Source organism: Vidua macroura, chromosome Z, assembly GCF_024509145.1.
Source record: "Vidua macroura isolate BioBank_ID:100142 chromosome Z, ASM2450914v1, whole genome shotgun sequence".
Taxonomy (NCBI): Eukaryota; Metazoa; Chordata; class Aves; order Passeriformes; family Viduidae; genus Vidua; species Vidua macroura.
Genome location: NC_071611.1, coordinates 24,203,370 through 24,231,237, shown reverse-complemented (window position 1 = coordinate 24,231,237; position 27,868 = coordinate 24,203,370). Strand labels below are relative to the sequence as shown.

The window sequence follows — 27,868 nt, the reverse complement described above, 5'->3', positions numbered from 1 at the left end:
AAGTTAATCAGGATTTAGTGTTAAGGGTCAGTCAGCGGAAAGTCGGTCTGTTTGCTGAGCTGCAGCAGCAGTTTCAGCCTCAGGCATGCAGTGAACACCCATCTTTCCACACTTGTGTTGTGAGTATGTGGTTTACTGAATTCTGATTCTGTTTATTCTTTTCCAGAAAAAGAGGAAGTTACTATAAATGGAGAAGATGAAAAAGAACGGAAAGACCCCTATTTTGTGGAAACACCTTATGGCTACCAGCTAGACTTGGATTTTCTGAAGTACGTGGATGATATACAAAAGGGAAATACCATTAAGAAACTAAATATAAGAAAGAGGAGGAAAGCTGTACCAGCCTCGGTGGGTACCAAGAACTCTGGTGGCCAGTGCAGTGGCTGGACCTCCACAGAGTCCCTCTCTTCATCAAATAGTGATGAGAACAAGCAGTCTTTGGCAACGAGGTGTCAAGTAACCTTGCCTGTCCCTGCCAAACCCTCAGTTTCCTTTGAAGTATCTCCTACCTACTTAACTGTCCCAGAGAATAAACAGCTTCCTCCTCCCTCCCCCCAGCCTCCTCGGCATAACCTTCTTGTAACAAAAACACTCATGGAAACACGGAGGCGACTGGAGCAGGAGAGGATGATGCAGGTCACGCCTGGAGATGTCCGCAGGCCTCGACTCTCCAGCTTTGGAGGCATGGGCTCCACAAGCTCCCTCCCCTCTTTTGTGGGATCCAGTGGGTACAATCAAGTGTCTCAGCACCTGCAGAATGGGTATCAGGGGAACGGCGACTATGGTGCCTGTTTCAGCTCCTCGTTGGGTAGTTCCATTCGTCACAGCCCCATGAGCTCGGGAATATCCACACCAGTCACCAACGTGAGCCCGGTGCATCTGCAGCACATCAGGGAGCAAATGGCAGTTGCCCTCAAGCGTCTCAAGGAGCTTGAGGAGCAAGTCAAGACTATTCCTGTGCTGCAGGTCAAAATTTCAGTGTTGCAGGAGGAGAAGAGGCACATAATGGCTGAACTCAAAAACCACAGGAAAGCCACTCAAAATGACGTATACGGTTTCAGAAAGCGATCCTATAGTGCAGGAAATGCAGAGCAATGGGAACACATGTCTCAGGTGAGAAGAGGTGGAGAACTGTATATAGATTGTGAGGAAGAGATGGAGAGTGTGGAGCAGAGCTCTCAGAGGATAGAGGAGTTCAGGCAGCTGACTGCTGAGATGCAAGCCCTGGAGAAAAAAATCCAAGATAGCAACTACGAAAGTCCGGCAAACCTTCGGGTGAACAGAGAAAGCCTCACAAAAGAAGCCCGATCTGTTGCTGTGGGTGCTGATGAGAACATGAACGATGTCATTATATACAACAGATCTGCAAGGCAACACAAAGAAGTAGCTGTGGGAACAGAGAAAGAAGTGAGGGAGTGTGGAGTTGGGGTGACAGAGGCCATGCTTGGATTGTCTGCAGAGGTTGAGAAGGAGATAGAGCTTCAGCAGCAGACCATTGAAGCCCTTAAGGAGAAGATTTATAGACTAGAGGTTCAGTTAAAAGAAACCACCCATGACAGGGAAATGACCAAATTAAAACAGGAGTTGCAGGCAGCTGGGTCTAGAAAGAAGTTGGATAAAGCCGTGATGGCTCAACCCCATGTTGTCAGTAGGATGGTGGAGGCTGTTGTACAAACAAGAGACCAGATGGTGGGAGACCACGTGAACGTTGCTGATTCGTCAGTGGGAAACCATCTGCAGACAAGCAGCATTGGCACCTCCTGCAGACCTGCCACACGGAGTGCGGCTGTGGGCCCCGAGCTGCTGATGAGCCAATGGCTGGTGAGGGAGAGGGCAGAGGTGCAAGATCAGGGTACAGGGAGGTCCACGGAGCTGCATGATAAGTCAGTGGGCACAGAGACCAGCATCTGTGAGGCAGGCGTCAACACAGAGGAGCCATCAGAGGTGCCGAGCCCTTGCCAGATGGCACAGGCGGTTGGAGCAGTGAGGTCTGTGGGCTGTGGGGACTGCTCAGTGAACGTGGTGGTTTGTGTGCCCAAGGAACACGTGTCCCGTGAAACAGCCACAGAGGCTGTACCCAGGGCAGAGGCAATGGTGATGGCTGTGCCTTCCACAGCTAGCCAGCAAACCAGCACTGCTTTGGAGATGGTGAGCCAGTGCACTGGCACGGAGGTGGCCTGCCTGGCAGACTGTGGGACTAACACCACTCTAAGCAGCTGTGATAAGCAGACCAGCACGGACGGTGTGGAGTTGCGGACTGTGGCAGTAGGGGATGGCCGGGTGAAGGACATACACATGTCTGCTAAGATGCGTTCGGTTGGAGTGGGCACCGTGCTCTCTAGCCACCCTGGCTTTGAAAAGTCTTCTGCAATAAAAACCAAAGACTGTGGCATTGGACAGATAAGTGTTTATGAGAACTACCTGGTTGGTCTGAAAATGAGGAGCATTGCCTGTGGACCCCCTCCATTGCCAGTTGTCCCAACTGGCACCAGGAGCATAGGTGTTGGGGGAGAGTCTGTGTGTGACCCAGTCAGTGGTCAGTCAGAGAGCCTTCTGCCTCCATCTGAGCTGAGGACAGGCTTGGATCACTACATTGAACGTGTGCAGAAGCTGCTGCAGGAACAGCAGATGCTGCTTGCTGAAAATTACAGTGAATTGGCAGAAGCCTTTGGGGAGCCCCACTCCCAGATTGGATCTCTCAATTCACAACTCATCAGCACCCTCACCTCCATCAACTCTGTCATGAAATATGCCAGTACAGAGGAGCTGCGTAGTCTGGACCTTCAGAAGCAGTGCATGGAGAGAAGCACCCCATCAGGTAAGCCCAGTGTCAAGGCACACATCTGGCGTATTGTTTGGCTCTTTCCCAGGGCTGCAGATCAGTTGCCTGCTAGGCTCTCTAATAGTCTGGAAGCCACTGTGTAGCCCTCCCCAAAGAAGCACAGAGCATAGCATTGTTGTTGAATGCCCATTGGGTATTCCGTTCAAGCCATCGCTGGTAGCTGAAAAAGCAGAGGCGATTTTATCTCTCCCAGTCCAGCAGGCACTGAAGGTTCTGTTGATGATGATGCCATGGTTCTGACCACACAAGAGAGGTGTCTAAAATTTTGAAAGGTTTTAACCACTGTGCAATGTGCTGATTTAATGTTATAACTTCAGGAGTATTTCAGGTTAATGCCTGTGGGTTTGGAATTTCAAACTTGGCATGCAGGTTTTTAAAAACAACAGTGTCAAGATTTGACAGAGCCGAAAGTCACTTACAGTGTTGATGTCAAACTGACTTGTTTCCACAGACATTTGCCTAGATTTTGTAGTGTTTCTTCCAAAGGCTCATTGCCTTTGTTGCTTGTGCTGCTCAGACAGAGAGGTGTGGGGTGCTTTCCCTATTCCAACAGGCTGATTAATTTATAATAGGCAACTCCAGAGCACTTCACAGAAGCCACATCTTGGACTTTCTCTGTTCCAGTAACTGTTTGTCATAATCCCTAGTTACAACCTTGTGTTTGAAAGGCATAACTACTGCTGGAGGTTTTGGTGACACTCAGGAAAGGCAAGAATTTTAATTTAAACACTCCTTGCCTTTTATTTATTAATGTAAAAATATAGACAATTATTTTGAGGAATTTTTTTATTCCCTGAGGTAGAGTTGAGTACTTTTAAATTTTTTTTAACGTCTGATAGTCTAGTTTAAAACTTAGCCATTTTTTTTATTTTTGTGAATCCAACCACATTACTGGTGCCTGCTGGTGACGTTAGATACTTTCTTATTGCTCCTGCCATACAGTGACTGAAACGAGCTTAAGGAGGTTGCAAAGACTGGCACAAATGCATGTCCTGTAGATGCTGAATAGGGAAAAAAAACCCTGAGTATGTACTATTTAATGTCAGCATAATGTTATTGGCTAATCCAAATAGTTATATAAAGCTCTTGCAACTTGCTTACTGTCTTAAATTTTATCTATTTTTGTTAAAATGCAACTTGGTAAATCTGGTTTTTTAGCACATCTGTTGATGTGCTAAATAGAACCACCCATGTAATAAGCTAAGTTTAAAAACTTAAAAGGTTTACGTTCTCACAGTGAAGGAATAAGCAACTTTTTTATGTAGCAGTAAGGAAAACATATGATATTCTGTCTGCATACATGCAATATGATACTGTATAAGCAATATTATTATTTTTCTGGTATGCACTTTATATTCTGGTCTTCTTACAAGTATTGATAGAATAATAATAATAAGGGTATCTAGCAGATATCAAAAGTGTCTGTAAAACAGTGAACCAGAGTTATCAATAGCTGTAAATCTTTAATTCCTTTCCTAGCTTTTACTGCACAGTATCAAATGTGTAGTCAAGAGGCTTGAAAGCATTTAGACACAGGTGGAGCAACAGATCATACTTACTAAAAATGTTAATACGTCGATTCAGATTTCACATTCCTGATAAAATTATTTTAGAATAATTTTATTTTAACTTGTAATGCCATTATCTTTAGCTGTGGATGATGAGTGTAAAATTTCTTTATTTTTAGTCCCTGGTGAGGGATGCCTGGACAGCATACATAAATCAAGCTGTGGTCTATAACAGTTTAGACCCATGGAGAATTGGAGTGGAAAAAAGATCTTAAGTCTGAAATGTTACCCTATCTCTTTCTATTAATTTTGAAAATATTGCCTTTAATACATTTATCTGCTGGTCCTGCTGCCCTTTCCTGCGCTTTTACAGATCATGTGTTATATATTTCTGTAGAAGGATTTTTTGCTGAATGAAACACTAACTTGAATAATTCTGTAATCATTGGAACTAATAAAGCCTTTCTTTTTCCGTGCACCAGTATTTCATGATAGCTTGTGAACTCTTAATAAGTTTTTTTCCTCATTTAGATCTCTTTGGTGTAGCTTTCCAGGTGTGTGTGTGAACTCAGCCAGTGCCCTTTTCTCTAGGCCTGGCATCTCAGACTGATTTCTGTAAAGCTTGTATAAACACAAAAAGCCTTCAGACCACTGAGTCTCTATTCCACTTCAGTTCAAGTAAGCAACTGAGTTGAAGCTATTAAGAGAAGTGTGACTGCACACACCTCATTTTTTTAGAAAAAACAGGCTGAAGTGTCAGTTTCCAATTAGCATCAGTAACATTATATTTAATGCTTTATTCAAAGAGCATCCTTAGGAAGTATCTCTTAAAGGCCAGTTTCTTTTAGGGCAAAAATACCTGAGCTAGCTTTGAGGCATATGATTTGGGTACCAGTATGCCGTTCTAATTGATCAGTGGTCTGTGCTGCTTCTGAGATAGTACATCAGTTGACTTCTCAGCTTTACATATTTATCTCCCTGTTATTGCTGGGGAGACTGGGTGTGCTGCAGGGACCTCTGCCATCTCACCTTCCCTGACACAGCTTGTGGCAGGTGATGGAGACACAGGCAGGAAAGCTGGAGCCTGCTGAGCAGGTCAGAGGCTGGCAGTTTTCATCTCCAGACACCTTAGACCACTGAGATGACCTCTGAGCCAAGTCTATTATAAAATTAGTATTTTGCTTGTTGCAAAATAATCACCTTCCCTTCTGTAACTTGGCAAATGCTATTAACATTTACATATGTACTGTCTTTCAGAAGCTCTAGTGACCTTAGGGAATTCAAACCCGCTGGCCAGATGAGCACATTTCCACTCTGCAAAGTCATGTTAGCTGGACTGTGCAACCTGTGCGTCCACCTTATACATATGGATGTGGGTCACAAACCTAGATGCTAACTGATCCATATTCTTAGACTAGACAGTATATAGGAAGCCTGAAGGGAGGCAAGTGCATTAATCTCCTCTGCTTGTTGCACTAGATTTTTAAAGAATTTTCAGGATGTTATATTTTAATGCTCATATGATTTGTTTTGCGAGATACCAGTCAGAAGCCTAATGTCACTTGTACAGGTTCTAATTACTTGGACTTTTCACAAGTCTTTTCACAGGTCTAGGTGGCTGTCTTTCACTAGCAGAGAGTTTTCAAGAATGGCATTAAAGAACAACTGATCAGCCATTGCCCTGAAAAATTACCTGAAAATGCATTGCTATTTTGCCTCAGTGATCTTCAGATATCAGTTTTATTGTCACATTTTAGAATAATCCTGACTGAGTGTCCCAGTAGAAGCATTACACTACTTAGTCATCATGAGGAAGGAGGCAGCTTCTTGAGTTAAAACTTCAGGGAGTGAAAGAAAATAGGAAGCATGTCATGTCAGAATGTCTAAAGGGTTTGGAAATCTTGATGTGCCATCTGGTGGAAAATCTGACAAGGTTTTCCGCTTTTAAGTTTTAACCAGAGCTGGGGAAGCAGGCTGAGGTACAATGGAAAGACCAAAAGAATGATGGTGATGTGAGAAGGCTCTGGTTCTCCAAAATTGGTGTGTTGGACTAATGAGGCAGTGTAAACATGGTCGTCGTCTTCTGTGCTGTCAGTTGTAATGCAGGCAATTGGAGAAAGCTGGTTTTCTTTGCAGCTCTTCTGTTTGAGACACCTTTCTCTTGAAGATTTTGTTGACAGGTTAGTAACTTGTCTTCTGGCAGCATGAACTATTGCAGCTGAAGACTCAGGGCTTGCTTGAGGCTCAGAAGCCTGCGCTGATATGGCACAGGTATGATGGTGATCCTGTAAAGCTGTGGATTGCAACAAATCACAGTGGTTGTGCCTGTGTCTAGGCAGGTGAAGGAAGGCATCTCCAGCTGCCACAGATGCATGCCTCAATCACCGGGTCAAGTTTCTGTATAGATGTTCTTGCTTGCGTTACAAACAGGACACATCCATCAGTCTGCTGGGAAGATGTGGAGCATTTTCCATGTTCCCTGGAAGGTCATGCATGATGCAAAACAGCCACGCAGATGGTCCCACCTAAGAGCTACATGAGTACTGTTTATTTACACGTATGGCTCATGTCTCAGAGAGTACAGTGCCTCCTCTGCATGTTTACTGTGGCAGGTGGTTTCTGCTAGTTGTGACAACATGGGAAGCTCAAATTGAAATGCTGTTCGAAAATGGTACCAGCCTCCATAAACCTCTTCTAAGAGGTTTGATGTACCTTCCCCGGTCATATGTTAACACAAGCTTGTTACTGTTGTCATTATTAGCGTTGTAATATTTGCTGCTTTGGCTCAATGGTAGCACTACATGTAGTGTTTGAATCTAAAAGCTGCTCTATCTCCTGGCTTCTGCTTCAGTTAGCAGAGAGCATAATTTGCCACAATTATGCAAATAATTGTGCAAAAAATAATCTATTGATTATAGATTATTTTTCCCTTCAAATTTATTGCTGCTTATAGAGTGGCAATCTGCAGCCTGCTAAGCTGTCTGTTCTCCAGTTCTCCAGTTGTCTGAGCCCCAGTTCTCTCCCTATGGTGTGGCAAAGGGATGTAATGTTCAGGCACTGAGCTCTATTTGGAGTTCCACTCCCATGGTAACAGGCTCAGCTATGAATATTTAATAGCAAGAGATTCCCATTTTTCCAAGGAAGTGTTGTTATATTTCAGCAACAATAAAGCATCAGCTGATAAAATCAAATCCACATGAATGAGAAAGAAAGAAGTACTCCACACTGACCTTCCTACTGTGCCCAGCATCATGAGATGCTTTGATACACCACTCTTCAGGGACATGAAGGATGCCTTTCACCAAGCCTCGTGCACAATTGTCTTGGAAAAAAGAGCATTTTATAAATAAGATGATTAGCTGCTTCAAAGCTGTGTGATCTTTTGTGATCAGTCATGTTTAATGAAAAGAATTGGTTTTAACTTCCAGTTTCAACAAGCTGGGTTCACAATCTAATTTGGGGATAAAAAACAACTTCTCAGCACAGAGAAAATGGTTAAAGTGAGAGTGAAAATGAGATTGTTCTTGCAGTTCTCTTACTAGAGCCTTCATCCTATTAGAAGGAGTGTTTTCGCTGGAGCTAAATGCTAGTTGAACATCTGCCTATGCTTGGGCTCCAAGAGAATCTGCCTTCTGTCAGTTTATTGTATAAAAAGCTCATGTGTGGAAATTTTTTGGTTTGAAACTTTAAATTCACTGGCTTTTAATGTAGAATGGCTCAAAAGTACCTTTTACAATGAAACCACTCTCTAGTCTTGTGAAGGTACTGCATTCATTAGTTGGATGGATTACTATCAATCATTGTAAATGTTTAAACATAATATGTTTGCTCATTACTGCCTTTTTATGTACCTTAGTAGAATGGGTTTTATTTTACCGTTCTGATAAGTAGGCCAAATTGAAAGTGGATTAAAATAATTTCTATTTAAAAAAAACACTTTTAAGGCATGACAATTTAAAAACACTGGAGGAGAGTACTTCAGTTAAAATCATTTTGTAATGAGCTTATTGTTACTGTAAAGAAATCATGCAGTGTAAAAGAGAAGTATTTCCTTGCTATATATGCTCCAGACAGTATTTGTGCACTGTCTTTAGTGGGTAATGTATAGCTTGTATCACTGACCATTTTAAAGATATTGTGCATATATATGCTGGCACTGACCAAAAGGTTAAAAATAAAATCTTTTTGCAGCTACCACATAAAAAAAGCTTGTGTGCTTTTTTAAGCTAGAAGGCTATGATGTTCCAGCCAGAGAGCTAGGTTCTTATCCTGATGGTATTTAATCCCCCAGCCTTGTTTGCACTTCTCTTGGTTTGCAGTAGGATAAAAGTATTGTCAAGCTAAATTGTTTTTATGATAACACTTAGGTTTGCTTCCATCAAACTAAATGGAAGATTTCAAAAGCAGGTGAAGGCCAGACTTCTGTTCCCATGAGTTCATCACAAATTCAGAAAAGTCTGTTGAGTTCCCTGAACCAGCTAACAGCATGACTACTTGTGCTGTCATTAATGTGAGGGAAGATCTGCAATTAGGAAGGAAAATTGCATCCTAATAACAGTAGACAGATATTAAAGGTGCCAGAAATGGCATGGGTAATCTGTTGCTTCTCTGTAGCAACTTTGCTATGTCACCCTGGTTTAAAGTGGTGAGATTTTCAAAAGAAGCACAAGTTATTTATGAGAGGAGATTCTGTATAAAAAATTAAAAATAGGTGTTCTCATTCCTTCACACCACTGGAGCTAAACCCCTGAAGATGCTCCAATCTCTTGCTTCCCTCTGAAACTGATTAGAGCAGCTTTCTGCATAAGTGTTTATGTACAGATGAAGTTAGCAAGTTTTTTTGTTCTGCTGTGTCATACTTTTGTCTCTGAATTACTCCTGAAGTTTTCCAAAATCCTCTACTATGTTGAAAAATGCATTAGAAGTTCTTGACAAGTCCCTGCTGTAATTTGCTATTCTATATCAATACTTAGAAACTTATGTCAAGTCTGCAGTATTTGCCTGGAACAGTAAGTTAAGGAATATCGTCAAGGCAAGTCTCTGTCTGGAGAGTCTCTGAGGGTCCCAAGGGTCTCTGTCTGGAGGTAGTGCCTGACTGAATATTGACCTGTTGGCAGATATGCTGTCAGTGCTGTGCACTGCAACCTGGAGAAGGATTCTGCTCAAGCATACTTGAGATCTCTGTGAAGTGAAAGGAACAGTCTGGTTTAGGATCTGTGTAGACCGGTGGTGATCTTCAGCCAGGGTTTCATTTCCACACTGGAGAGATGTGCGCTACCTCCAGCCATAAGAGTAGCCCTGCAGTTCTGTTGGAGGAAGAAGGAACTCGATTCATTTGGCTTTTTGGTTTGCACAGCAATAGATTAATCTATTAAATCATGGACCATAATGTTGGATGGTACAGCTCCTTCCTTTGTCTCTTTTTCTCAGTGATTAGACTCAGTGCTATCAAGTGTCTTCATGTTTGCTGTCTTGAAAAGGGGAAGGCCTGGGAGCTGATATTAAATTATAATTAACAGCTTGCAGCATTAATACTGAGTTGGACCCAAAGCTCTCTTTCCCTCATCATTGGGTACTGTTCATGCAACTTCTAAGAGCTTTGCAGGGAGAATGAGTACACTGACCGATTTGTCTAATGCACATTTATTGTTTCTTTGCCCTCAAGTGTTGATGTCACCTCTTTTGTCAGGTGCCAGGGGCCAGATGAGCAGAACCCTTTTCTTCTTCATTGGAAGGCATGGACATCATGCCCTGTATCCTGAATTCAGTGTGGTGCCTCTCAGCCAATGATGCATGTACCAGAAGGGGAACCTATTGAAATCATGTTGCATTAGTGGCAAGTTCAGGAAAGGCTATGAGTCAGGGGAGAGAGGTCTGCTACTGTCCTCGTTTCTGTCTGTCCTAGCCTGCAGCTCCCTCCCCTGCCTGTCCCAGGGCAGGATGGAGACACCTAAGGAAATTTAGGCTCAGGCTTTGGGGGCGTGACAAGGGTCCACAGGTCCTGCTATTGATTCACCTCAGGCTGGAGCCCCACTTTGCCCTGCCAGAGTCCTGCCCTCAGTGCCTCCAGAAACACCATGGTTGTCACAGCTGCTTTAGTAGGAGAACTGTGTTGTCTGGCAGACTATGCAGACAGTTCTGCTGAAAGCAAACCTGGGCATTTTTGGAACTTTGCATGTCCCTGTATGCTTCAGAGCAGGTTTCCTTCACTCCTTCCCATGTCCTCAGACACCAGTCTGGAGCAGAAGGGGTGACCTGGTAAAACCAGCCCAAGCAGCCACCATCAGCTGCAGCTGGAAGTGGTTACTGTGCTTGATACTCTAATTGTACCTGTCGCAGCTCCAAGCAAGCAAAGAGACAGTTCCCTTCGTTTTCAGCTAAGGGAGTTTAAAAATCATTGGTTTTGGCTTGGTGTTCTATCACCTTGGCAGCCCTCTTCTCCTCAGCTGTTGGATGAGGGATGATGCTTGCTGTTGGGAAGAGACCTGACCAAAGTCTGTACTGAAAAGTGGGGAGTGGTGGGGGAAGCGAGGGCAGGACTTCCCTCTTGCTTTTCATGAGTGCCCAGGTGTTCAGACATGTCTCTAGAAGGGTTACTCCTACCCAGGGTGCCCTGGGAAGCTTCTGCCTTCTTACACGCACACACACACACACACGCAAAAACACACACACGTTTCACTCTTAAGAAAAAGCTTTTTTGCTGTGCTTGTAGCGACATGACTGTCAATACCCTGCTGCATGCCTTTTCCTGCAGACAGCTTCCCCTGTATGTTGGAGAAGCTATAAGCCATGGTGGGACTAGGCAATAGGCCTCACTGCTGGAGAAGGATGCTTTGGGAAATGCATGCAAGGTGAGACTTCATTGGAAGTTCAGAGACTTGGGTGGGAATGGGATCAAAAAGGAAGAAGTGGTGCTGGGAAGTGACAGTGTTTGGAAAAATCAGCTTCGTTATGTCCTGTTGTAGGAAAAATTCACTGAGGTGAAGTAAAAATGGGGAAAGGCAGTCTAACAAGAACAGCTTGCTAGACAGAGATGTGGCTGTGTGTCTAAAAATTAATGTTTGGAATTTACCTTACTACAGTGTATTTGCACCCTGTGCAGTGCCACTCATATTTGAATGAGAAGGCTATGCCTTAGTTCTTGATAAATACAAAGGCAAAAAGTAATATAGAGGCACACATCATTGAAAGCAAGAAGAGAGTGGAGGGAAAAAAAGTGGTAGTGTTTAAAGCAAGTTAAACTTCAGCTTTTTTTTCCTTGAATGCTAACAAGATCACTAGGGAGGCATATGTGTGTAAAAAACCACTCAGTATGTTTCACAAACAAAAGCATTTGTGCAGATTTGTAGAGAAGTTGTAATAGCACAGCTGGAGTAACTCCAGGGGAATCTGTAAAAGTCTGTGTAATTAGCACTGCTTTTTGAATACACAATGGGCAAAAGTGAGTAAATGCAAATCAGTGAGGGGAAAAAAGTGTAACCCAAAGATTTGGAATTTGATTTAAATACAACTACTAGCTCAGTACAATCCTGACCAGAAAAAAAAAAAAAAAAAAAAAAAAAAAAAAAAAAAAAAAAAAAAAAAAAATTAGTAGTGTGGGAGTTCATTGCAATTGTCTCAGTAACTAGACAAAGCACATAGCTTTCAGAATTAGTTTGAGTACTGGAAAAAAGGGAAAATTTCTGCTTTCATGGAAAATGACATTTCTTAAAAAACGAGTACAACGAAAAGGTTACTGTTCTTGCAGAAAAAAACCTTCAGAGCCTGTGAACATACTGTGCTCCTCAAGCATGTCATCAAGGAGCAACTCAGTAAGCCCACCCTGACCAGGGTGCCAGGAGCTGAGGTCACTGCTCATACTGAAAAAGAAGGAAAAAGAAGGACCATTCCTTTCATGCAGTTTAAAGCCAATATTTTCATAGCTTGTCCTTGTATTGTATGTCTTTATCAAAAGAAAAACGCATGGCCATTTTTTTGTGTTTTTCGAAAATTATCACAGTCTTTTTCTGATTAGGTCCTCAGGAAAGAGTATATTAAAGGACAAGCTTTTTTTTTGCTTTTTTTTTTTTGCTTTTTTTTTTTTTTTTTTTTTTTTGCTTTTTTTTTTTTCCTATTGATCACAGTATTGATGGAAATATTATCATTTGACTCATCCATGATGCCTACTGTCTTCTTTGGCAGGTGCTACTTTGGAGTACATCCCTCATGGCCAGCTTGCAAATACACACTTAACATCAAATTTGCGAATGCTGAAATTGGAGCAGGACACTGTGCCCACTCAGGAGGAGAGGAAGACTCCCCTTGTGGAAGCTGCTCAGGGAAGGAAGTCTTTTTCTTCTCAGGATAAAGCTCTCACTCCAATTAACCTGACGGATGATCAGCTTGCCTCAGGTCTCTATGGTAATAACTGGCTCACATTCACTTTTCATCATGCTGGTGGAGTCTGAATATGAAATACAGTTAAAGGTTTTCAATATTCTCAAAGATGCAGCTGAGGGGAAATTCACAGTGTGACAGCATGTGTCTGCAGATAGTGGTTAGGTTTTAAATGGCAGGTTGTAGCACATCAGTGAAATGCAATTTAGTGTCTTCCTAAGAAAAATCTTCTGAAAGATAAAGGGTTAATAATTTTTAAAATACTTAATTTTTTATGCATTTTTACCTGTCCTTGGTATAAAGATTGGTTTAAAAGTTTTTTTTATGAATACTAATCTAAAATACCATCTTTGATTGAACCTACCTGTTGAATAGTTTGTTAAATATGCTGTATGTATTGTTAAACATGCTGTATTAATGTGTTCATTTTGGCAAGAAGCTGCTGCTGTCTGACACTAAGAATTAAGATTTTGTCAACAGAATAACTGATTTCAGTGTTAAAAGTTTTTCACTAATAGCAAAGAAAAACAAAAAGCTCATGTCTTTTCTTTAAGTTTTCTAAAGCATCATGAAGATTAGCAGCATGTTGTAAGATGGAAAAGTTAGGCTTAACTAGTTTCCAGAGCTGATTTTGAAGCTGTCCTTCTCTATTTCCAATGTGCATGTCAAACCATGACTGTATGTATATTAGAAAACCCAGCTTCAGATGGTAAATTACCGAGAGGGCTGTTGAAAAATATAGAGTTGTTTTGAAAAATCAACCATAATGCTGCTGCATTCAAAGCTGGCTATAGATTTATACTGATATGTATACTTATCTCCCTTCCTAACAGTATGTACTAATAATGAGAACACACTCAAATCTATCATGAAGAAAAGAGACGGGAAGAAGGATTTGAGCAACACCAAGAAGAACCTGCAGTTTGCTGGCATTAATGGCGGGTAAGAGACCTGTCTCCAAAACAACTGTTATTGTAGCACTTTTCACAGTGGGAAGAAGAGAAAGAGCCCAGGAACACATGCATAGGTTTGGCCTGTCCTTCAGGCTGAGGTGCAACCGCTGAGTGTAAGGATAAGAAGGAAGAATTGATCATCTGAGCTCCTCTTAATCCTCTTGTGCTTGCAAGTCATATATGGCATCAGTCTCAAATACCTGTACATTAGATTGCTGCCAGATTTACCACAGGAAAGTGAAACAATCTCAAGACAGCCATAAGGACATTTCTCAGGCAATGCTGTAGTAAGGAAAACTTGTATGTATCTTCGGTAGCTGACAAGCACAGCATTATACTATTAAACAATACAGCAAGAGACACTGTTGCCCTAGTATTAATTTTTCTGGCTTTGTGTTAAATATATACAGAGACTTCCTATACAAATACAGAAGACAGTATGGAAAATTGTCTTCTTTTAGAATATTACTTGCCCTTGCAGAATGTTGCAAAGACCTTTAAAATGGTTTCATACAATTGTTTTTATATAACTTTTTTAGCCCTTTCCTCAGATTAGTTTTTCTTTAGTACAAATGCTTTGTGCGGTATATAGTCTAAATATCTCACTTACCTAATTTCCTACATATTAGCTAAAAGTATCATTACATATAGTGAGGGAAAGTTATCATAGATTTGTTAGCTTCCGTGCTTATATCTGCCTAGTAAGGCAATACAATTTACTCTGAACAAAGTAATTTCAGTTTGGGGATAAGGCAAGGTCTGACAAAATGGTAAGACTTAAAAAGAGATTGTTCTTCTTTCATTATACACTGTGTGCATAATACTGACAGTATCATTGCCAGTAACACTGAGTTCAGTGAGTAGAAGAGGTCTCCGAGGAAAAAACAGGACAAAGCTTTTGCAGGACGTTTTTCCACTTGTGCCGGTGCAAGCAGGTACTGACTGCTGCAGAGTGGCACTGAACAAGCACCTCTGCCCCTGCCCCTTCTCCCTGTAGGTATGAGACCACATCCAGCGATGACTCCAGCTCCGAGGAGAGCTCCTCCTCCGATTCAGAGGAGGAGTGTGAGACCCACGAGTACCCCTGCGACCAGCACACAGAAGAAAAGCAGCCCACCCCCCATGCTGTGGAGGTCTGTGCCATGGGAGCAGAGAAAGACAGTCCTCTCCCAGAGTGTGAGGCCGAGGAGGTGGAAATCAGAGAGAGGTAGGCTGCACCCTCTCCAGAGTGTGCCTCTGAGGAGGTCGCCTCTGCCTTGTGTCAAGGGGCAAGCTGTGTGGACTGTGCTTGTGGAGAAAGCATCAGCCCCAACACTGGCCGACTGCTGTCCACTGTCCCTCCTCCTCAAGTGGGTAGCCAAAAGCAGTTTCATGGCAAAATGACTGTGTGTGAGCAGGAAGAAGGTGTCAGAGGGTATCCTTTCTAGCAGCTGACCCTATTGACTTTAAATGATTCATTAACAGCAAGACCCTGGTGCCTCCCCTAGCAGAGGCTGTCCCAGGTTACAACTGGCACTCGCTTGGGAGCAGGCAGTGCCTTGTTAATGTCCTGGTCTGTAAGCAAACAAGTTAATCTTGAGCCATGCACATCAGGTCAGCTGGCTGCTAGGAGTGCATCTTGCATTTGCATCTTCCACAGCATCTTGGGCATGGCACAGTAAGATGATGGGGTACAACACTGAGGACGCTGAGATCATGTGCTTCATATGATATGAGATTGTTTACTGTAATACACTTTCAAGGCTGCCATCACACACTTGTTCAACATGTCATGTCTTAGGGTACTTTTCAAATTGCTGTGTAAGGTAGAATTTGACAGACAAGGCTGTGCTTTTCTGGCATATGGAAAGAATAAAGTGGTGAGTTTTTACTGATTCTTCGTTAGCAAACAGCAAAAGGAAGTATGAATTGTGGCAGTGAAATCCATATCCTACAGATAATGGATTTGCCAGTGTGCTAATTTGGAAAATTATGTAGGTAGAATAATAACAGTAAAAGAGCTAAAATTAAATTAATGTCACATTTCACTGGAGATGTAGCTTAGCATCAAGTTATCTGTAATTGTCAGCTGTTAAATAAAAGAGATGCAGAAATTAATAGTTCAGAGTTTGGAGGCCCTGGAGCTGTGTGTTATTTGAAGAGCCCTGAGCTTACTTCATACAGTACTGTAGGATAGCCTGCTGTTTTACAGGTGGCATAAAAAGATGGGCAGCCTCTGAAAAGAGCTCTCTAATTTACGTGTATTTACAGTAGCAAGGGCTGATTGGGAAGAAGAGCATCAGAACAGCTTAGATAGCCATTGTACTCAAGGAGCACGTTCCTTGCAAGTTGACTGCCCTGGTGATGCCCTCTGAGGGGAGGAGTCAGGGCACGTGGCCATGTATGGCCATGGTCCATGCAATGGTGGAAATTTCATTGCTCTGTTAGCACTAGCAGCTGGCTTGTAATACACAGGGGCTAAAACGCCCATCTTACACACATGAGTGTGTTAGCTTCTCTGGTTTTTGGGAGCATTTTCTGGAAAAACTGCCATTATCCTCTGTGCAGATTTTAGGCAAAGATGGCTGGCCACAGCCTGCTATGACATGTGGCACAGGCCTTCTTTACTTTTTTTTTTTTAATTTGTAATGACAAGGGAGTAAAAATTAAAGAGGGCTGAAGAAAGAGAGTAAATTTCCAGAGTGGGTGGGATGAGAAGGGCTAGTTCCAGTGAATGGGATCTGGCAAGGAGGCACCTCTTGAGCTGTTTCCCACTGCTTAATTCTGTTTCCATCACAGAATTAAGATTTGGCATTAACTATTGGCATTTCTCCTTGTCAGTCAAGTAATCAAAGCACATAGCATATAAAGTGTGCTCTGCAGTCACACAGCAGTAGGTGAGAATTTCCACTAGAAGTGTTGCCAAGTCTTACAGCACGAAAGTGATGTGTTTCCCCCTCTACATTCCTGTTGCTCTTCCCACACTCATCTCCATTCAGTGTGGAGGGAATGTCTGTGAGAAGAGCTGCCAGAGTGGCTTCTGCATGGTAGCAGCAGATGGCTTGCCTGGAAACTTTAATTCCCAGAGAACTTGCAGAAAAACAAATATTTCTATACTGAAATGCTAAGATAAAGATTGAAACATGCCATGTATTTTGCTGTCTCACTCAGGTACGAGCTAAGTGAAAAGATGCTTTCTGCCTGTAACCTGCTGAGAAACAACATAGATGACCCCAAGGCATTAACCAACAAAGATGTGGTAAGCAATACAGGTGAAAATTTTCTCTTGAGATGCAATAGAAAAACTTTAGGGAGAGGTAGCTTCTGGTTTTACAGGACCAGCACTGCAGTGGCTAGGCAGAAGAGGATTTCATCTTTCCCGCAAGAGTCACAAAGCTCTTTGTACCACAGCATTTCCATCCAGAGAATATACTTGTGCTTTGTGTGCTTCAGTACTGTTGTCCCAAGGCACACACATAAAAACAGTAACATGAAAGTACACTTTCAACATACCTGTGCCTTCCTGTGTTATTCCTGTGGTTTTGTTGGTTTAGCAGTGGTGTGGACAGCTTTCAGGCCTCACATTAGGAGACTGCAGTGGGTGAAGACTCTGTTGCATCCTATGAAAAATCTTCAGAGTCTGTTCTGAAACACTAGGTGATTTGTTTTTTAAGCACAGGGATGCTGTTTGTCTTGTTTACTGGACTGGTGGTTTTTATCAGTGCTGCAGAGAGTAAGGAGGATTTATTGTTAATACTTAAATACTACTCAAATCTCAAGACATAGAATTGTATTTGCCTTAATGGAAATGCCTCAGATAGGGATTGCCTATGCTACTCTGTGAGGGCAATCTGAAAGCAAAGGACCACTGCTTAATAATATGAAATTGAATTTTCCATTTGTTACACTTGTGCAGTGATATAAAAGGCAACAACTTAGTCATTCTTTTCTACTATAGAGCATCTGCAGCTTCTTAAAGACAATAATGTTGTCTGTATGACACAGTAATACTGTCTGTGTCCAGTTCTGACATCTGTGCTCCAGTGAATGTTTTGAAAGATTGTTTCATACAATTGTGACATACAGTTTTTAATTCTGTGTTTGTCCTTCAGGAGTAGTTTAGGCATTCAAACAACAAATGCTTTAGGCCCTCTTGGAGTTGAAAGTGTCAAAAATGGCAAAACCAGATTATGATCTCTGCCTTAGAAGGGTAATTTGAATTTACATTTTTCTTTCTTGTACCTAAAGTGTTTTCCAGCACAAGTAGTGCTTTGTAGGTAGAAGCTGCAGACTAATCAGCTCTTGTCCTTTGTCTGCTGATAAAGAAGTCTTGTCCAAACAGCTTAAATGTCAGTATAGCTAAGGATCTGTATGAGTTGTCCCAGCCTCTTCCAGTATATTCAGCTCTTGTAGCTGCTGTTTACACCAGAAAGAGTTGTGGACTGCATCTTTTTGAATGTGATGGATTAATTGAATTTTAAAAGTGTGTTGTTTATTTAATAATGTGTGTGATACTGTAACTAAAAATAGTTTCTTAGTGCTATTTTGCACTCAGTAGTGCCTGAAATAAATTTTAAAATTCTATTGTGTCAGTTTATGGCCACCTTTGCATTTCAACTCTCTATGTTCACAGAATACATACATCACATTATAGTAGCACTGATGTAAAATACTCTGTTAATGTGTTTATGTAGTACAGATACATAGGTAGCACTGATGTGGGTAGAATATTTTCTCTTTACCAGACACAGACCACCTCTAGAGCTACTGGTGTGTTTTCACTAGAGGCTGCATAAACTTTCTGAATGTCTTCTCTGCAAAATTGCCCTTGAATTTACTGGCCACCTTGCAGGTGAGGGTTTATGAGCAAGATACAGTGGTCCTTCCAGGTTAGAGAAAGTGTCTCAAAGTCAGAGCTGGTGAATATGGAAGCCTTCTTGGCTCACAGTGAGATCTGCTCTACCGACCTTGTCACAACACACAAGTCACCTGGCCTAAGAGGCTCCTACTCCCCCACTCACAGTCCATACCCATGGGAAAGTTTATCCTGAATGTGTAGCCTGCATCTTCTCACTGCAACTAAAATATCTTATTACTAAAGTCAGAGAGCTTTCAGGTGAAGAACAGGTTCTTCCTTTTTTCCCTCTTTTCTGCAACAAAAGTTACACAGTTTCTTTCCCCAGCGGTTCTTTTCAGCAGAGCATCTCCAGTCCTTCCTGTCTGTCCAGTAAGTCAGATTTCCTTGACTTCTGTTCATTCTTGCTGCTTATCTTTGAAACTGTTTCAACCAAATATTTTGTGTCATTCAGTGATCAGACCAGACAAAGTAGTCCAGGTGTTGTCTTCACAGTACTAGGCAGAAAGAAGGGACTTCATCACATGCCATGCAAGCTATAAATCTTATTCACCCCAAAACAGTATTTACCTTTTACATTACGACGTGATGTTGGGTTCAGTTGGTAATCGTCTGTAATGATCAGTTCTTTTTCTTCAGAACTGCTGTCCAGACAGTTCTCATATACTTTGTGCATTTGATAATTTGTGCCTCAGAACTGGGCCTATCAGACTTAGTTTTAAGTCCAGTGAGAAAGTCTTGAGTTTATTTGTGATTTATAAACATAGTTAAGTATTTGATGGAAATCATTGCGCAACTCTTTTTTTTTTCCCATTCACCAGTATTTGATAACTGTTAATTCTGGGAGTATTCTCATCCTGAAATTCTGTGCTGTCAGTGGTGAAAATCAGGTGAAGTGAGAGGAAGTAAACGGTGTTTTAAAGCAGACTTTACTCAGAGGGGACACTTCAGTTTGTACATCTTATTTGTGAGCTGAATACTTTCTTCCCACGTTGGACTAAAAAATATTTGACCTGCATTGCTGACTTATGGGATGGAAAAATCTTTAAAATAGATTGTCCATATGTAAGTTTTTCTGTCTTGGTTTTGGCAGAGGTTTTGTTTAAATACCATCCAGCATGAGTGGTTTCGTGTCTCAAGTCAGAAGTCAGCTCTCCCCGAAATGGTTGGAGACTACATAACTGCTTTTGAAGAGATTTCTTCTGCTGTCCTCAGACATATCATCAACATGGCAGATGGAAATGGAAACACAGCTCTGCATTACAGTGTCTCACATTCTAACTTTGAAATTGTAAAGCTTCTTCTGGATGCAAGTAAGTTTGCTTTATGTTTTTTTTTTTAAATTACTCTGGTTTTGCAATTCTCATGGGTGAAATTCTTTATGGACTAGAGGCCAAGTTTGGTCTTCTTCCAGCAGGTGTTTTAACTGTTAACAGTTATATGGTGGCTTACTTAGGTAGTCTAGAGTCTTTTTTTCTAGTACTAGCTTTGGAGGTGATGCTTCTTGAAGAAGTTAAAAAAAACACTTAAGTAAATTATATACAGAGTTTAGATAGATAGATAGATAGATAGATAGATAGATAGATAGATTGATTCCTGACTCTTGCACTGTAGTCCCAAGTTCAGCAGCACCAGTCTCCAGCAGTTTTCTCTGGAGGCAGCACAGTTGCTGCTCAGCACTCTGTAGGGTGTTGATGGAGGAAGGTGCATTGAGGTATATATACCATCTTAAATACACAAGCTAGTCTAGCATTGTCTAGAGCAGTGCAGAAGTTTTTTCTGGCCATCACACTGACTTATCTATGCTACTTTCCTGAGAAACTGGAGCAATATGGCATTCTGTCACAGAGACCATTTTCCTAGTCCATAAGCTTCATGCTTCATGGACCTAGTCCATGCTGCTTCATGTGGTTGCTTTTGTTGCTTCATTTTCTTGATCTTCTTGCAACACGCGTGCAGAAAGAGTAGTGGCAAAGGAGAGACTCCGGAGTATCTACTACTCTGGAGAATCTGCCTCTGTGCCAGATGGCATCCAGCAGAAGGTATCACACATTGGAATTGGTCCGAGGCAGATGTTTAATCTGTTTAATTCTAGTTTTGCTCTCTGAGTGAAGTTTGTTTCTCTAAACTAGTTGAAAAACCTGTCAGAGTTGATTGTGAAAGCTTAACTAGGCCAATGACACGTCTGGAGTGTAAGCCAAGCAGTATTCATAAATCCAGAAGGGTAACATCAGATAAACAAGGATATGAAAGATACAAATCTCAGCTTTGATAACCTAGCACATGTGTCACACATGCAGAGACTTCTTCAAGAGGAAAGTGAGCACTTTGAAATCTCTGGTCCTTTTGAAGGCAGTGTGTGTTTGGGAAGAGTGAGTCACAGCAGGGGAATGCAGGGAATGTCAAGAGTATGGTGAAATGGGGCAGGCTGGGTCTGCAGCACAGTGTGGTAGGAAGAAGCTGCCCCTCTGCTTCCTTAGGTGTCTCAGAGGAGAAGGAACATGCTCATCTCTTGCTGGAAATCAAGAGATGTGGTCAGCTTTGCAGTGTGGTAATATCACAGGTAGATTCTTAGACCAAAAACTCTGTGTTTGGTGAGAAGAGTGGACAAGATGAGATGAGAGAATCCTCCATAGCATGAAGCAGAGTCACCAAGAGGACAAATAGGAGAACAGTTTCCCTCAGCCATATGGAAAAGCAACTAAATGTGACCTCAGAAAACACACTCTGCTAAAGTAGTCTAGTCAGAGTAGGAGCACACCACTTCTGAAAGTTTTTCATTACTCAGGATGTAATGCATTTAGCAGACTGTTGTGTTCTCTGGCTTCAGTGGCTTCACAGAAGTGATGTCTGAAAGAAGTATTGGTCTACTGGTTATAAGGTATCATCACCAACATCTATTTAACATTCAAAAAATTTGCAATATCTTACATCTGCACTCGAGTTGCTTCTGAAATGTTCTTTTGACTGAAAAAAAAATCCTTTGGCCATAAGTCTGAAGAATTTCCTGAACCATTTTTGCTTGTTAAGATACCTGTGGTGCAATTTAACCTCTAGTCTGCAGATAATGTTTATGTAAATCTGAGTCCCTGCTTTCCAATATGATGAGCACCCTGCTGCCCCATAAAACAATAATCACTGCTGAATTTCTGCAGAATTTTAGGAACAGAAACAGACTGGAGGCAAGGTTTGAACAAAAAGGAGAACTCATATCGGTTGCTGGCACTGGTGAAGTTGCAGGCACTTACTTGCCTGTATTTGTTCCCAGAGCAGTTTTGTTCGTGGTCAAATACACTGTAGAACTGGCAGCAGTCTTTAATTTAAAGGGTTGGTTTTTTTGGCAGCTCCAAAACATGTTGAAGTACACTTGCAGATTTTTAAAGTAACACCAATTGCAGGAAAATTGTGTTAAAGACACAGACTTTGTGCTGAAGAGAAATATCTTTTCCACCGACCATGTTACTGGACCACTTTTATTCTGCAGTATGCATGCCTTTGGGAGAAGAGCTTAGGGACTATCCTGACAGTGTTTCTGAATATGATGCTAAATTTCAGACCACTTGCTTTTACAAAAGGAAAAAATAAAGCAAAAATAAAGCCCTAAATGATAATATATAAAATGTCTTTGTGCTCTCTCTTGTGTTGTACACATAGTACAAAAGAATTCTTTTCTTTGTCTGGCTCAAGAGCTCCTCTGTAATTTTTTTCTTCTCCACCTTCCCTTGAATTGCATCCATTATGAAAGCAGTTGCTACTTTTTCTTTTTATAGGCTGCTCTACTGACAGTTTATTCAGTTGATTAGCACAATTACTGCTTTTTGGGTTCTTGCTTTCTGAAGAAATTATGTCATCCCTCTGCAGATGTCTGTAATGTAAATCATCAGAACAAGGCTGGTTATACCCCCATCATGCTTGCTGCACTTGCAGCTGTGGAAGCGGAGAAGGACATGAGGATAGTGGAGGAACTGTTCAGCTGTGGGGATGTGAATGCTAAAGCCAGTCAGGTCAGTCAAACAGTTCACAAGGCACAGTTCTTACTGCTGTACTCCTGTGCCTTTTTATTGTTCCTTCCATGCTTCCATCCCTGCTCTTGATCAATTCAAATGTTGCTCTCATTTGCTTTCATCTTTTGTGGGTTTTTTATGTATGGCTTTGATTGCTATATACAAAATGGAGCTGTGGAAGAACAGTTGAGCCTCAGGTCTGGACCTCTTCTAAAAATGAAGGTTGATCATGGTATGAAAGAACTATTACTGAATTTTGGGCAACATTTACAACTTCTGCACCATTTAGCACCTTTGAATAAACTACAGATGTCTAAAAATAGATAGGATATCTTCCATTAATTCAATAAATAGCTATGTGAATGTGAGATATATGATACATAAGAGGTATTTAAACAATGGCAATCAAAGCCTTGAAAATACTGTTTAAAATAACAATTTTTTCCCCCAGAAGAAACACAGTGTCTCAAAAAAAAGGTGTTCATTCTTTGTCACTGATTGTTTCTGTAGTTATTTGGGTTTTCCTCTTCTCTCCATGCAGGCTGGTCAGACTGCACTGATGCTAGCTGTGAGTCATGGCCGGATAGACATGGTTAAAGCTTTACTGGCGTGTGGTGCAGATGTCAATATCCAGGATGATGAGGGCTCTACAGCTCTGATGTGCGCAAGTGAGCATGGACATGTGGAGATTGTAAAGCTTCTGCTGGCTCAGCCTGGGTGTAACAGCACCCTGGAGGACAATGTGAGTTGCCTTTCAATGCTTCTGAAATCTGCTTGGGTGAATGTCTGACTCAGAGTGCCAGAGTACCAGCCACAATGAATCTTCTGCTTAATTGGTAGCAAGTACTGTGATTATTTGGCTAGTATTTTTACTTTTCTAACAGACATACCTGGTAGCAATTTCTGTGGTTAGCTGTAGGTGTTTAGTGGCCAGAACAGAAAAAAACATGTGTTAGCTCTCCCTTTCCCTCCTTACCTTTCCCTCTCCCGTTCCTTCCCCCTTTCAAAGGACTTTTCTAGTTTTCAGTTAAGACCTTATCTGGTGACTTAGGGCCTCACTGTGTTGCTTTTCTGTGCCTATGGCAAACATCAGCCCTACAATTCTCTTGAAATTATATTCCCACTGTACCTACACCATGACTTTTGAGACTATAGGTTCAGTCTTAGTCATGAAGCTACACTGTCCTGACAATAAATGGATAAAGACTGTGACTTCAGTGCCAAGTGAGACACCTGCATATTCCTTGTCTGCAGGGATCATTGCAGCCTACATTGTCAGCAGACAATTTGTTCTGTAGATTTCTCAAGCTTGAAAACATTGACTTAGCTTTTTTCTTGCTATGTTCTTGTTAACAAAATTTTTTGCATACTCATCCTTTCTTCCTATTGCTTTACCCACTGAACACAGAAATGGAGCCTGGGTTTGGATTTAGTGGGTGGTTATTTGTTGAAGCTGTTGCAGAGAGGCAAGGACATAATTTCACTTCATTCACCCAACTGCTGCAGGAGGCAGCTCAGTTCCTTGTAGTGCTAGCGGTGTGGAACTTCTGGCTGGAGAGGAAAATGTAAGAAGACCTCAGTCTAACAAACACTTTCAGGAGCAGTCTAGATTATTGCTGCTTGGATGCTGTTAGCACTATCAGATATGAAATCAATAATTACAGTCTTTATGGGGACATGATACTTAACTATTCCTGTGGCCAGTTTGATAGTTTCCCAAGCACAGTTTGACTGCTGCTTATTCACAAATTTGTCTGTGCTGTGGGATTGAGATTTTTAGCATTCCCCTGGCTATTGTCAGTGTCACAGTGATGTTTTTCCAGTCTGCATGATCAGTAGTAACCTGAGTATCATCCCATTAATGTGTGCCACAGTAATTCAGCAACTCTCTTTAAGAACCTGTGTTGACTTTGATTGGAGTGTCAACTGTGCATTTGTCATGCCTTATATTGCACTGTAGTAGGCAGTTCTTCTAGCTCCCTGTCTGTTCAGGACAATTAGATTTATGTATAATTGCTCCCTTTTGTCCCATAAGAAGACTTTCCATGTGGATGCTGTCCATCGCGTCCCATGCTAGAAAAAGGGTTTACTATTTAAAAATTGGTGCCAACCATTCCAATACCAGTACTACAGCAGTGGCTGGAATGCGTGCTCCATCCCTGTGAGACATTTCAAATACTGGCATTATTGTAGAGATTTCTGTGTGCAAGAGCCAAAAGCCAGGCAGTGAACCAAGCACCAAGTTCATATGACAGGTTGCCTGACATCTGTGTTTTCCTTGACCAAACATGGTCCAAAGGAAAATCAGTAAAATACTCTTATTAGTAAGTAAAAGCAGGTTAGTAAAATACTCTTTCAGCTATAGCACTTTTTGCTTCTAGAACCCTCAACAGCTGTTGTTTTTGAAAGCAATGGTATCTTCTGAGAAACTAAGGTGGCAGTATTTGACTAGGAAAGCCCATTTGTATTTAGACTTCCATCAAAGACCATTTGGAATTATGAGTGCAATTTCTCCTACTGTTGATGGGAACTATACCACAACAATTATCATTTTAACACGGCAGTTATCATTATATCTGACCAGCATTTTTCCCTCCCTTATAATCTCTACTTGTTACTGACATCGTAGTTTCTCTGAGACAACCCAATCTTCTGGTCTTGCACAGCACTACATGTAACATTACTGTGATAATAGTGTGCTCATTCTTCCACAGCAATAATCGAGACTCCTCGTTTAGAGAAATTATGAGTCTTCAACAACTGGACTGCCTCATAAAACACCAGTGCAAGGCTTAAAACAAAAGAAATTAAACAAGACTCTAAATTAACCTGTCTGTATGAGCAGTAGGGCCTCCACTTAGTAACTTCACTTCTCTGTGGGCTGATGGGGCTTTTTATTTGTGGGCTGAGATCTGTTAAAGCATACAAGCACTAATTCTCTTGTTTCTTCCTTTCTTCTGTCAGGATGGCAGCACAGCACTTTCAATAGCCCTGGAAGCTGGACATAAGGACATAGCAGTTCTCCTGTATGCCCATGTCAACTTTTCCAAAACCCAGTCACCGGTTAGTACACAACCTCCTGTAAGGTTATGTTTTAACTTGCTACTGTTGAACATAATAGTGAAATGTAAACAAGAAATTTACTCCTTGGCAGCTGTACAGCAGTACAGCACATGAAATTTTGAGTTTTATTCACAAGACAATTTCTGTGCTGTTAAGTGGAATGTACTTTTTAAAATACATGTTGACTGCAGAAGGTTGAAGCCTGTCTGGCTGAGCAACAGACAGTTCCTGCTTCTCCTCCTAATTACCAAGGGGTACAGATAGCTCACTATCACTGATTCTGGCTAGTGTGCAGAGGTGCTATTATATTATTTTAATGGTAATTATTGACCTGGAAACTGAAACATAGCTCTTCTAGGTGTTTTGGCAGCTATGCACCTCTCTTCTAGCCCTGACTCACTCTCCTGATAAACTGCTGTTAAACACCTCACTGTCTAAACAATATGCACTTGCAGCTAGTAGGCTGTTTGATAGCTGGCACTTTTCCTCCAAAAATTAAAAAAAAAAAAAAAAGAAATTATCTGTACAATTAAAGGTAAAGAATTGAACAGAGTAATTCTGAGTATTGTGTTTTCTCTCCACTGGCTGGAATAATTTATCTTTGATTAACTGTTCTTTATTTCTTTTAGGGCACTCCTAGGCTTAGCAGAAGGACATCTCCTGGTCCCACCCACAGAGCCACATTTGAGTAGTAGTGTATAAATATCTGTAAAAAATCTCTATGCCATCTTTAAGCTGCTAAATGTTACTGTTTTACTGAGACAGATACTGAATGTAATTGTCTTGTGCCTGAACTCACCAGCAAAGTGAAAGCAGAGATCTAGTGCTAAAGGTAGAAAACTGTAAACTTGAAGCAAGCATGTAGTTAAGTAGTGCTTAGTGGAGAAACTTAGCCAGAACTGTTCTTTTCCTCACATACTCATCTTTCTGTACACTGGCATAAATCCTGTTTTTCTTTGTTGTAGATTGTCCTTCCTTATGTTATGTCCAGACTACGACTTCTAAAGCTATCCATCCAGGGGTGTCCCAGTGGCTTATTTTTAGTAATTCTAAAATATATTTACTGTGCCTAAACTTCATCACAGTAAACTTTTCATAAATTTCATTCCAACATGATTTTCATGTTTTTAATTACTTTGAAATTCAGAAGTTGCAGTTGCTTATGTAGTCAGTTCCATGGATCTTGAGCTGGTGGGTGAGTGGGTAGGTATTGGGGATAGAGCTTCTTGTCAGGTCTGAAGTTCACTAAATAAGTTGTTGCTAACTGGGGATAATGTATAACTTTTTATATAAAAGATACTAGTATATATAAAATTAACTCACACAGTATTTTCAACATTTTATATTCCATAATAATTAAAACCTACATGAAGAATTAGATGTCCTGTTACCATATTTTTATTAACTGTTTCAGTCTATAAGCTCCATACATGTTTATTGGAGAATAAAATTAGAGGTACCAGCTGTATATTCCCCTTGAGTGTAATTGAGTGTACATCTTGGTGCGTATTTATGGAATGCTATTACCTTGTCACATTCATTTTAGTCAAGTGTATTGAAATGTTTGAAGTGCCTTAGACTCTTGCCATATTTTCACAATAAAATTTCATTATGCTGTTTTACTTCTCTCCTGTTTTACTTGTGATTTGTCATCATCCAGAAAGTCTGCACATTATAACTGCAGCAGGAAAACAAGCTAAATTGGTAAATCAAGGCAGGGAGGACTGGACAGTACCCACATGAGGTTTTTCCTGCTGACTGGAAGAACTTTGCCCAAGATGATCTGCCTTTGCTTGTCTTGCACAGGCTGCAGCACCCTTTGCTGTTTGGTTAAGATGTGACCTCTCTCAGCCATGTGAAGCATCCTGGGGAGGTGTTGACAGACTGTGTTCAAGCAGTTCACTTGAACTGAAAAGTAGTTAACTGAAATAAAAGCCTTTGAGTTTTATCTTACAAGTAGCCCTGTGGCAACTTGGTGAAGGGAATGCTTTTTAGATGGCATGGAACCAAGTCCAAAGCTAGTGCCTGTGTATCCTTGTCAGTTCTGACCTACCTGATTAGACAGAAATACACTTCAGTGTCTTCCTTCAAGGGATCTGAACAGTTCAGTTACTCTCTGTCTTTTGTCCTTCTCTCCCTAAGTCCTTATCAAACAGCTTTTCCAATATAGTCCCTTTGAAATAGGGACCCACTGAAGCCATTCTCACTTGGCCTACATTGACTTGGTGACTTGGCATGCCAAGAAGTCTCTGTGGGCTGGACATGGTTTGGGCCAGCACAGCAGGTAC

The 27,868-nt window shown here is 41.3% G+C and overlaps 1 protein-coding gene across 1 annotated transcript; it reads left to right on the top strand.

Annotated features, from left to right (window-relative positions):
• The first annotated feature begins 172 nt into the window (after nt 1–172).
• On the top strand, nt 173–27,202 carry KANK1 (KN motif and ankyrin repeat domains 1). Its single transcript, XM_054003744.1, has 10 exons — nt 173–2,818; nt 12,532–12,750; nt 13,560–13,668; nt 14,677–14,886; nt 16,830–16,917; nt 19,607–19,826; nt 22,375–22,517; nt 23,059–23,259; nt 25,482–25,580; nt 26,210–27,202. Exons 1-10 carry the CDS (start codon nt 595–597, stop codon nt 26,270–26,272), a joined length of 3,576 nt encoding a protein of 1,191 aa, XP_053859719.1. The 5' UTR covers nt 173–594; the 3' UTR covers nt 26,273–27,202.
• The last annotated feature ends 666 nt before the right edge of the window (nt 27,203–27,868 follow it).